Source organism: Chiloscyllium punctatum, chromosome 49, assembly GCF_047496795.1.
Source record: "Chiloscyllium punctatum isolate Juve2018m chromosome 49, sChiPun1.3, whole genome shotgun sequence".
Classification (NCBI taxonomy): Eukaryota; Metazoa; Chordata; class Chondrichthyes; order Orectolobiformes; family Hemiscylliidae; genus Chiloscyllium; species Chiloscyllium punctatum.
In genome coordinates, this window is record NC_092787.1 from 19,109,512 (window position 1) to 19,122,044 (window position 12,533).

General features: G+C 43.5%; 1 protein-coding gene across 3 annotated transcripts in view; it reads left to right on the plus strand.

Moving 5' to 3' along the window:
• LOC140469322 (hemicentin-1-like) overlaps positions 1–12,533 on the plus strand; it is a 438,266-nt gene that overhangs the window by 119,402 nt on the left and 306,331 nt on the right. For all 3 annotated transcript variants that reach the window (XM_072565717.1, XM_072565718.1, XM_072565719.1), the window contains exon 12: positions 1,695–1,836. In XM_072565717.1, coding sequence (XP_072421818.1) covers positions 1,695–1,836 — 142 coding nt within the window. The remainder of the gene's footprint in view (positions 1–1,694; positions 1,837–12,533) is intronic.

Sequence of the window (12,533 nt, forward strand, 5' to 3'; positions counted from 1 at the left end):
AAAGACTTCCCAGCACCATCGTTGACACTGCCCTCAATCGGGTCCAACCCATCTCCTGCACTTCAGTCCTCACTTCCTTCTTCCCCCCATAACAGTGATAGGGTTCCTCTTGTCCTTGGCTACCATCCCACCAGCACTCACATCCAGAAAATCATTAGCTGTCATTTCTGCCACTTCCAGTGAGCTGCCACTACGAACACATATTCTCCTCCTCCCTTGTCCACCTTCCACATGGACCGTTCCCTCCCGGACACCCTGGTCCACTCTTCCTTCACTCCCAACAGCTCCCCACAGCCCTATGGCACCTTCCCCTGCAATCACAGAAGGTGTAACACTTGTCTATTTACATCCTTCCTCCTCAGCATCCAAGGGACCATACGTACATTCTTGGTGAAGCAGTGCTCTATCTGCACTCTCCACAATCTGGTCTACTGCATTCACTGCTCATAATGTGGTCTGCTCTACATTGACGAAACTAAGCGTAGACTGGTGACCAATTCACAGAACACCTACGTTCTGCCGCCAAAATCACCTTGAGCTTCCAGTTGTCTGTCACTTTAACACACCATCCTGTTCCCTGACTAATACAGAGGAGCCCCAATTATCTGAAGGACACAGGCGGGCAGTATTTTGTTCAAATAATTGAATTTCGGATAATCGAATACAGATAACGTAGGTTAACTGAGCTTCGGGAACTTGCAATCTTGCCAGATAATCCATTGTTCAGATAATCGAATGCTGGATAATTGAGGTTTCTCTGTATCTCTGTCTCAGGCTTGCTGCAGTGCTCCAGCGAAGCTCGGTGTAGGCTGGAAGAACAACACTTCATTTTCTACTTGGCAACCCTCAGCCTTCTGGACCCAATATTGAGTTCCATAACTTTAGGGCTTGAACCCTTCTCTGTCCTAGCCCCTGCCCCACACATCAGGCCTTTTCATCACATAATCTGTTAGTACACACAACCCATTGCTGGCCACTAACAATCTCCATTAACAGCTCTTTACCCTACTGGCCAGATCGTCAACCATTCCTTTGTCTGTCCAACAGTTTTTCTCTCTTTGGGCAGTATCCCCACCTTTCGTTTACTCTTTACTCCCTCCCCCAACCCTATGTTCTGCATATAAACAGACATTTTCCCAGCTACCATCAGTTCTGAGGAAGAGTCACTGGATCCAAAATCTGTGATTTCTCTTCACAGATGCTGCCAGACCTGCTGATCTTCTCCAGTAATTTTTGCTTGTGTTTCTGATTTACAGCACCCGCAGTTCTTTCGGCTCTTATTTTTTTTTTGCTTCTTGAGTTGTGACATAATTTACTGAAAAGTTAACATCTGTAATGTTAAGCAACCATTCATGTCATCCTTATTTTGAATATCCTCAGAGGCACAGGGAGGCACAATACCTTTTCCTAGAATGTAGGGCAACGTTTCACATTGGACTCATGGTATTGAAATGCTAAAATTATCCAAAGGTGAAATGAATGGGAAACAAAACCAAACCATGAAGGTGTTGTAAATCTGAAAGACAAACTTTAAATGTTGGAACGTTTTCTAATGACAGACCTGAAATGCTAACACTTTTCCTTTCTCCACAGATGCTGCCTGACCTGTTGAGTGTTTTTCAGCATTTTATGCTTTTATTTTACAGAATAAAAAGACATCGTAATCCTCAGAATCATTTCATGTTTGTTTGCAGATTCCCCACATGTTACTGTCATTCCCAGCTCACGGACCTTTCTGAGGGCAATGGAGGTCCAAATACACTGCACTGTCACTGGTTACCCTGACCCTGAAGTTGTTTGGATTCATAAGGATAGTCTTGTGACAAATAATGATAGGTAAGTGATTCGAATTTAACTACTATTCATTAAAGTACTGTTGTGTTGTTAATGGATGGGTGAGTGGAGATTATGTTGTGGTTGTGTGCCCCTCACAGGAGTGTACTAATAGATTAAGCTCAACAATTGCTACCAAATAACATCCCCAATGTGCTGGACCTGAATGGGAGATCCAACGTTCATGGCTTGGACTCTGATGGTGTGATCAACAGCAGAAGTGTAATAATTGATATAGAGTCATAGAGATGTACAGCATGGAGACAGACCCTTCAGTCCAACTCATCCATGCCGACCAGATATCCTAAATCAGTCTAGTCCCATTTGCCAGCATTTGGCCCACATCCCTCTAAACCCTTCCTATTCTATTTAAAAATGGAGGTAGACAAAAGATGGGGAATTATAGACTGGTTAGCTTAATTTAGCTTAGCTTAACTTCCCCAAGTGGGGAAGATGCTTGAGTCTATTACCAAGGAAGAAATAGCAAGGCATCTAGATAGAAATTATCCCGTTGGGCAGACACAGCATGGGCACATGAAGAGCAGGTCATGCTTAACTAATCTTTTGGAATTCTATGAAGACATTATGAGTAAAGTGGACAACGGGCACCCGGTAGATGTGGTGTACCTAGATTTCCAAAAGGCCTTTGACAAGATGCTGTGCAAGGGGTTGCTGCATAAGGTAAAGATGCATGACGTTACAGGTAAAGTATTAGCACAGATAGAAGATTGGTTGACTAACACGAAGCAAAGAGTGGAGATAAATGAGTGCTATTCTGGTTGGGAATCAGTAACTAGTGGTGTGCCTCAGGGTTCAGTGTTGGGACTGCAATTATTCACATTTTACATAGATGATTTTGAGTTGGGGACCACGTGTAGTGTGTCAAAGTTTGCAGATGGCACTAAGATGAGTGACAGAGCAAAGTGTGCAGAGGACTGTGAAACTTTGCAGAGGAACATAGATACTTTAAGTGAGTGAGCAAAGGTCTGGCAGATGGAATACAGTGGTAATAAATGTGAAGTCATCTGTTTTGGTAGGAGTAGCAGTAAAAAGGACTATTACTTGAATGGTAAAAAATTGCAGCACGCTGCTGTACAGGGGGACCTGGGTGTCCTTGTGCATGAATCGCAGAGGGTTGGTCTGCAGGTACAACAGGTAATTAAGGAGGCAAATGGAATTTTGTCCTTCATTGCTTAAGGGATTGAATTTAAAAGCAGAGAGGTTATGTTGCAGCTGTACATGGTGCTGGTGAAGCCACGCCTGGAGTATTGAGTGCAGTTTTGATCTCCTTACTTGAGAAAGGATGTACTGGCACTAGAGGTGTACAGAAGTGGTTCAGACGGTTGATTCCAGACTTGAAGCGGTTGGCTTATGAGGAAAGACTGTGTACGTTGGGATTATATTCATTAGAATTTAGAAGAATGGGGGGGGGTTCTCATAAAAACATAAATTTGAGGGGGATAGATAAGATAGCAATAGAGAGGATGTTTTCATTGGCAGGTGAAACGAGGACAAGAGGGCATAGCCTCAAACTTAGGGGAGCGGATTTAGGACTGAATTGAGAAGGAACGTCTTCACCAAGAGGATTATACATCTGTGGAATTCTCTGCCCAGTGAAGTACTTGACACTACTTCAGTCAACTTTTCTAAAGCTAAAAAAGATCAATATTTTTTTGAACAATAAAGGAATTAAGGGATACAGTGAGAGCATGGGTAAGTGGAGCTGAGACCATGAAAAGATCAGCCATGATCTTATCGAATGGCAGAGCAGGCTCGAAGAGGCAGATGGCCTACTTCCTGCTCCTCGTTCTTATGTTCTTATGTATTCATATACCCATCCAGATTCCTTTTCAATCTTGTAAATTGTACCAGCCTCCACCACTTCCTCAGGCAGCTCATTCCATACACGCACCATCCTCTGTGTGAAAACGTTGCCCTTTAGGTCCCTTTTATATCTTTCCCCTCTCACCTTAAACCTATGCCCTCTAGTTCTGGACTCCCCCACCCCAGGGAAAAGACCTTGTCTATTCACCCTATACATGCCCCTCATGTTTTTATAAACCTCTAACGTCACACCTCAGCTTCCATTACTCCAGGGAAAACAGCCCCATCCTATCCAGCCTCTCCCAATAGCTCAAACCCTCCAACTCTGGCAACATCTTTGTAGACCTTTGCTGCACCCTTTCAAGTTTCACAACATCCTTCCTAAAGCAGGGAGATCAGAATTGCACTCAATGTCCAGTACAGCCGCAACATGATCTCCCAAATGCTATCCTCAATGCTTTGACCAATAGAGGAAAGCATACCAAATGCCTCTTCACTATCCTACCTATCTGTGACTCCACTTTCAAGGAAGTATGAACATGTACTCCACGGTCTCTTTGTTCAGCAACACTCCCCAGGACATTACCATGAAGTGAATAAGTCCTGCCCTGATTTGTCTTTCAAAAATGCAGCACCTGACATCTAAATTAAACTTCATCTCGATTAGGAAGAGTCACGTTGTACTGTTTGCTAAAGTAACTCAATTAGACGCACACCCTTACATTTCTCTGTAGGCCTGCAGTTTTTTTTCCACTCATAATTATTCACTTTGCTTTGAAAGCCACAATTGAGCCTGCTTGCACCACACTCTCAGACAGTGCATTCCAGATCCTAACCACATATTATGTAAAAATGTTTTCTTTCATGTTGCCTTTTGCCATTTACTTTAAGTCATCGCTAATGAATTCAATTTTTGAGTTTCTGTACTTGCTGTTCACATTACTTGGAACTTGAGTTAGATTAATTTACTGTTTATGATCCTGAATATGCATAAATACTTTGCTGTGTTACCTAATAAAGTAAGGGTGAAGTTACCACAGTCCCAAAGGATGATAAGGCTGTTCACTCTAATGAGAAACCTGATTAGGGATGATTAACCTGGGAGCCACTATGCCTCAAGCATTGGGAGAGGTTGAGAAGGAAAATCCTTCATAGTAACCTCAACTGGTGCAGGATTTGAACCCTCACTGGCATTACTTTTCATTGCAAGCCAGCTATACAGTCAACTGTGCTAACCTGTACTGCATTGCAAGCCAGCTGTACAGCCAACGGTGCTAACCTGTACTACCACAACAGCAGTTGTGAAAATACTTGAGTAATTTGTTGGTTGTGAGATATTCTGGAATGTTCCAAGGATGTGAAAAATTATTCATAAATGCCAGGTCCTTTGGTGAAAACTTGCAATGTTGATTTTGGTTCGTAGTGGTTTGTAAACTGCAGTCCTTCATTGTGGATGCCATTGACATTTTGGTAAGGTGAGCATGTTTTTACCCTGAGGCATCTTCAAGGTTTCACATGGGTTTATAGAGGTTTTTAAAATCATGAGTGACATTGATAGAGTAAATAGACAAGGTCATTTCCTTGGGGTCAGGGAGTCCAGAAGTAGTGGGCATAGGTTTAGGGTGAGAGGGAAAAGATTTAAAAGGGACCTAAGGGGCAACTTTTTCATACAGGGTGGTGTGTGTATGGAATGAGCTGTCAGAGGAAGTGGTGGAGGCTGATACAATTACATGATTTAAAAGGAATCTGGATGGGTATGTGAATAGGAAGGGTTTAGAGGGGTTATGGGTCAAGTGCTGGCAAATGAGACTAGATTAATTTTGGATATCTGGTTAGCATAAATGAGTTCGACCAAAGGGTCTGTTTCCGTGCTGTATATCTCTATGAATCTAAGTATTTTTGCAAGGTTTGTGAAGGTTTGTAGCTCAGGTTGAGGTTTAGGGTGTAGGTTTGCTCACTGAGCTGTAGGTTTGATATCCAGATGTTTCATTACCTGGCTAGGTAACATCATCAGTGGCGACCTCCAAGTGAAGCAAAGCTGTTGTCTCCTGCTTTCTATTTATATGTTTGTCCTGGATGGGGTTCCTGGGGTTTGTGGTGATGTCATTTCCTGTTCATTTTCTGAGGGGTTGATAGATGGTATCTAGATCTATGTGTTTGTTTATGACGTTGTGGTTGGAGTGTCAGGCTTCTAGGAATTCTCTGGCATGTCTTTGCTTAGCCTGTTCCAGGATAGATGTGTTGCCCTAGTCGAAATGATGTATTTTTTCCATCCATGTGAAGGGCAACGAGGGAGAGAGGGTCATGTCTTTCTGTGGCTAGCTGGTGTTCATGTATCCTGATGGCTAACTTTCTTCCTGTTTGTCCCACATAGTGTTTGTGGCAGTCCTTGCATGGAATTTTGTAGATGCCGTTGGTTTTGTCCATGGGTTGTACTGGGTCTTTTAAGTTTGAAAGATTTTGTTTGAGAGTGTTGGTGGGTTTGTGTGCTATTAGGATTCCGAGAGGTCTTAGTAGTCTGGCTATCAGGATTCATAGCAGAAGCGGTAATGCAAAGACTAGAACAAACAGCCCTACCAACCATCAAACCAAAAATCTGGGTCCACTACGTAGATGACACCTTTGTCATCAGAAAACGAAACAAGCTAGAAGAGACATTTAACATCATCAACAACACCCTCACAGGCATAAAGTTCACCAAGGAGGAAGAAACCGACAACAAACTCGCACTCCTGGACATCACAGTCGAAAGAAAGGACAACGGAGAACTACAAACCTGCGTATACAGAAAACCGACAAAGACTGACCAAATACTTGACTACACCAGCAACCATCCCAACACACACACAAACGAAGCTGTATCAGAACACTATTCCAACGAGTCACCACACACTGCAGAACAGACGAACTTTGGAAAACAGAGGAGAAGAAGGGATACTCAAAAAATACAGTCCGCAGATTCCTCAAGAACAAACTACGACAAGCAGACCAAACACAGCCAGAAACCCTAACCACCTTACCATACATCAAAGAAGTTTCAGAAATGACAGCCAGACTACTAAGACCCTTCAGAATCCTAGTAGCACACAAACCCACCAACACTCTCAAACAAAAACTTTCAAACTTAAAAGACCCAGTACAACCCATGCACAAAACCAATGTCATCTACAAAATTCCATGCAAGGACTGCCACAAACACTACATAGGACAAACAGGAAGAAAGTTAGCCACCAGGATACATGAACACCAGCTAGCCATAAAAAGACACGATCCTCTCTCCCTTGTAGCCCTACACACAGATGGAAAAAAACCACCGTTTTGACTGGGACAACACATCCATCCTGGGACAGGCTAAGCAAAGACATTCCAGAGAATTCCTAGAGGCCTGGCACTCCAATCACAACACCATAAACAAACACATACCATCTTTCAACCCCTCAGAAAACGAACAGGAAATGACATCACCACAAACCCCAGGAACCCCATCCAGGACAAACATATAAATAGAAAGCAGGAGACAACAGCTTTGCTTCACTTGGAGCTCGCCACTGATGATGTTACCTAGCCAGGTAATGAAACGTCTGGATATCAAACCTCCAGCTCAGCGAGCAAACCTACACCCAAATCTAAGTATCAAATTTTGCTTATCGGTGGTTCTGGAATGCAAGACAGAGCAGTTTAAGGAGTTTCAGTTGTTTTTTTAAAGTCTGCAATAATGAACAAGCATTGACAAAGGAGCTACCTAATGTTTTCTGCATTCTGTAGAGTCGATACTAACTTTCCAAAATCAGTACCAACAGATTATTAATGATGTCTTAAAATGGGATTGGTACATTTAGGAACTGGATCTGGAGTCAGTCATGCAGTCCCTCAAGCCATGTCAGCTATTTAATAAGATCATATCTGATCTGCTATCTTAATTCCACTTTCCAGCCCATCTATTAACGCTACTTTCATAGGGACCAGTCTTGGGCAGTCAAAGTATCTGCCCATTTTTAGAGATAAAGTGAGGACTGCAGATGCTGGAGATCAGAGCTGAAAAATGTGGTGCTGGAAAAGCGCAGCAGGTCAGGCAGCATCCAAGGAACAGGAGAATTGATGTTTCGGGCATAAGCCCTTCTTCAGGAATGGCTGATCTATGATCTATGAATAGCTTCCTGAAGAAGGGTTTATGCCTGAAACGTTGATTCTCCTGCTCCTCGGATACTGCCTGACCTGCTGCGCTTTTCCAGCAACACATTTTTCAGCATTTTTAGTGATAGGCAATTTCAACATGAAAATTGGAGTCCAATGATGTACAAGCAATGACCATCTTCAACAAGAGAGATTCTTCTCACCACTGCTGTCGCACCATGCGGAATGCTGAAATGTCAACACCCTCTGTGGGTCACCATTAACCAGAAACTGAATTGGATCAGTCATATAAATACAATGACTACAAGTGTAGGTCTAAGGTTGGAAATTCTCTAAAAGTCTTAACTTCCACCAGCAAGGCACAAGTTATAGGTGTGATGGGATAATTTCCACATCCTTGGTTAAATGCAGTTCAAATGACAGTCAAAAACTTAAGAACATCCAGGACAAACCAGCCTGCTTGATTGGCAACCTATCTTTCCACCGCATTAATGATTTACTCCCTGCGTAACTGACACGCTGACAGTAATGTATTCCATCTATAAGATGCATTGCAAAACTTTCCAAGTCTTGTTCAAGCCTTTCAAACCTACAACCTCTACCATCTAGAAGGACAAGACAGCAGATGCATGGGAACACCACCGCCTTCAAGTTTAGTCTTTAAGTCAACACCATCCTGCCACTCCTTCACTCTTGCTAGATCTAAATTCTGGAACGCTCCACCTTCACCTGCACACGATAGACTGCAGCAGTCAAGAAAGTTGGTCACCACCACCTTTTAGGAGACAGTGAGGACTGCAGATGCTGGAGATCAGAGCTGAAAATGTGTTGCTGGAAAAGCGCAGCAGGTCAGGCAGCATCCAAGGAACAGGAGAATCGATGTTTCGGGCATGAGCCCTTCTTCAGGAATGATTCCTGAATGTCTTCAGGAACGTCGATTCTCCTGCTCCTTGGATGCTGCCTGACCTGCTGCACTTTTCCAGCAACACATTTTCACCACCACCTTTTCAAAGGCAATAGGAGCATCAGTAACAGCATTTCTTATATATACATTAAAAAGAAATTGTGATTAGAATTGATCACGTGCATTTTTCACAGGGGATAAAGCTAGGAAGGTTATGAAAAGACAAGCCATAAATTATTATTGGTGTCCCAGGAGAGCAGGAATGACCTTGTGCTGCTCCAGGCTCCTTCACTCTATATCTTTCTTGCTACTCCCTTAATCCCTTAACCTTACTTATTCTTGCCAATTTACCCCTCCCCTATCACTGTCCCAAGAAATTGACATTCCTGTGGCCTAAAACTGGTCAGCTGCCATAGGAAGAGCCATTTAGTATCCAGTTGGAATGAGACCTGGGTTTCAGTTATACAACAGTCTGGTGAAGGGGACTGCTTTGTATGCTTTGCTGGCATTATTCACAAACACTATTATGATCCACCCCAGGATGCTGTACAACCGATAGGTTTAAGATCATTTCACTTTCTCAAAACTCATCTCTAAATTGGGCTTATTGGTAGCATTTGCTAGTCGTTTGTAATCATCACACACTTACTAAGTGTTACTGAATATAATTGCAGCACCTGGTGATACTTTTGGCAGATTGGTTCTGAATGTTAGTGATGTGACTCTTTTCGAAAGATTATTTGCCCTAAGTCTGCAGTACACATGGCAGATGACACTTAATGTGTGAAGTGGTATATTGTGGTTGTAAGAACAAGGAGAAGCTTACTTGTCGTAGAAGGGCTTCAAATAGTTTCAGTAATTTGATTCCTGGGATGAGAGCGCTGACCTATGTGTCGACATTTAGTAGATTGTGTCTAGAACATAGAACATAGAACAGTACAGCACAGAACAGGCCCTTCAACCCACGATGTTGTGCCGACCACTGATCCTCATGTATGCACCCTCAAATTTCTGTGACCATATGCATGTCCAGTAGTCTCTTAAATGTCCCCAGTGACCTTGCTTCCACAACTGCTGCTGGCAACGCATTCCATGCTCACAACTCTCTGTGTAAAGAACCCACCTTTGACATCCCCTCTATACTTTCCTCCAACTAGTTCAAAACTATGACCCTTCGTGTTAGTCATTTCGGCCCTGGGAAATAGCCTCTGGCTATCGACTCTATCTATGCCTCTCATTATCTTGTATATCTCAATTAGATCCCCTCTCCTCCTCCTTTTCTCCAATGAAAAAAGTCCGAGCTCAGTCAACCTCTCTTCATAAGATAAGCCCTCCAGTCCAGGCAGCATCCTGGTAAACCTCCGCTGAACCCTCTCCAAAGTATCCACATCTTTTCTATAATAGGACGACCAGAACTGGACACAGTATTCCAAATGTGGTCTAACCAAAGTTTTATAAAGCTGCAACAAGATCTCACGACTCTTAAACTCAATCCCCCTGTTAATAAAAGCCAAAACACCATATGCTTTCTTAACAACCCTGTCCACTTGGGTGGCCACTTTAAGGGATCTATGTACCTGCACACCAAGATCCCTCTGTTCCTCCACACTGCCAGGAATCTTATCCTTAATCCTGTACTCACCTTTCAAATTCGACCTTCCAAAATGCATCAACTCACATTTATCCAGGTTAAACTCCATCTGCCATCTCTCAGTCCATCTCTGCATCCTGTCAATGTCCCACTGCAGTCTACAATAGCCCTCTATACTGTCAACGACACCTCCAACCGTTGTGTCATCTGCAAACTTGCTGACCCATCCTTCAATCCTCTCATCCAAGTCATTAATAAAAATTACAAACAGTAGAGGCCCAAGGACAGAGCCCTGTGGAACACCACTCACCACAGACTTCCAGGCAGAATATTTTCCTTCTACTACCACTCGCTGTCTTCTGTTGGCCAGCCAATTCTATATCCAGACAGCTAGGTTCCCCTGTATCCCATTCCTCCTGACCTTATAAATGTGCCTACCATGGAAACCTAATCAAATGCCTTGCTGAAGTCCATATACACCACATCCACAGTTCGACCCTCATCAACTTTTCTAGTCACATCCTCAAAGAACTCGATAAGGTTTGTGAGGCACGACCTGCCCCTCACAAAGCCATGTTGACTGCATTTAATCAAGCCATGCTCTTCCAGATGGTCATAAATCCTGTCCCTCAGAATCCTTTCTAACACCTTGCAGACGACAGACGTGAGACTGACTGGTCTGTAATTGCCGGAGATTTCCCTATTTCCTTTCTTGAAGAGAGGAATTACATTTGCCTCTCTCCAGTCCTCAGGTACAACTCCAGTGGAGAGCGAGGATGCAAAGATATTCGCAAGTGGCGAAGCAATTGCATTTCTCGTTTCCCAAAGCAGCCGAGGACAAATCTGGTCCGGGCCTGGCGACTTGTCAATCTTAATGTTTGACAAAATTTTCAGCACATCAGCTTCCTCTATCTCTATCTATTCCAGCATGCACACCTGCTCTTCAAAGGTTTCATTCAGTACAAAGTTTGTTTCTTTCGTAAAGACAGAAGCAAAAGACTCATTTAGGGCTTCCCCTACCTCCTCAGACTCCACACACAAATTCCCTATGCTATCCCTGATCGGCCCTACTCTTTCTTTGACCATTCTCTTACTCCTCACATAAGTGTAAAATGCCTTTGTGTTCTCCCTAATCTGTTCTGCCAAGCCTTTCTCGTGCCCCTCCTGGCTCTCCTCAGACCATTTTTGAGCTCCTTCCTCACCTGCCTGTAATCCTCTAGAGCTGAGCTTGCCCCTAGCTTCCTTCACCTTATGTAAGCTACCTTTTTCCTTTTGACGAGAAGCTCCACCGCTCTCGTCATCCAAGGTTCCTTTATCTTACCACTTCTTGCCTGTCTCAGAGGGACATATTTATTCATCACTTGCAACAACTGTTCCTTAAACAGTATCCACATGTCTATAGTGCCTTTACCATGGAACAATTGCTCCCAATCCATGCTTCCTAACTCATGTCTAATCACATCTTGGTTCCTCTTCCCCAATTAAATATCCTCCCATTTTGCCTAATCCTCTCCTTCTCCATAGCTATGTAGGATGTGAGGCAGTTGTGGTCACTATCTCCAAAATGCTCTCCCACCACAAGATCTGATATCTGCGCTGGCTCGTTTCTGAGCACCAAGTCTAGAATGGCCTCTCCCCTCGTCGGCCTGTCAACATACTGAGTTAGGAAACCCTCCTGAACACACCTTACAAAAAGAGCTCTATTCAAATCTTCTGCTCGAAGGAGGTTCCAATCAATATTGGGAAAGTTAAAGTCACCCATTACAACAACCCTACTACGTCCACACTTTTCCAAAACCTGCCAACCTATGCTTTCTTCCATCTCCCTGCTGCCATTGGGAGGCCTGTAGTAAACCCCTAAAGAGGTGACTGCTCCCTTGCTGTTCCTAATTTCCACCCATACTGACTCGGCAGGCAGATCTTCCTCGACAATGGAAGCTTCTGTAGCTGTGATACCCTCTCTGATTAGTAGTGCTACACCCCTTCCTCTTTTTCCCCCCTCCCTATTCTTTTTAAATGCTCTAAACCCTGAACATCCTGCAACCATTCCTGCCCCTGAGAAACCCATGTCTCTGTTATGGCCACAACATCATAGCACCAGGTACTGATCCATGCCCTAAGTTCATCAATTTTTTTTCTGATACTCCTTGCGTTAAAGCAAACACACTTTAACTGATCCCTTGGTTCCTTGTCAGGAAAATCCTTCCCACTAGCTGGTCTACCTCTTGCTATTGCCTCACCTGCATC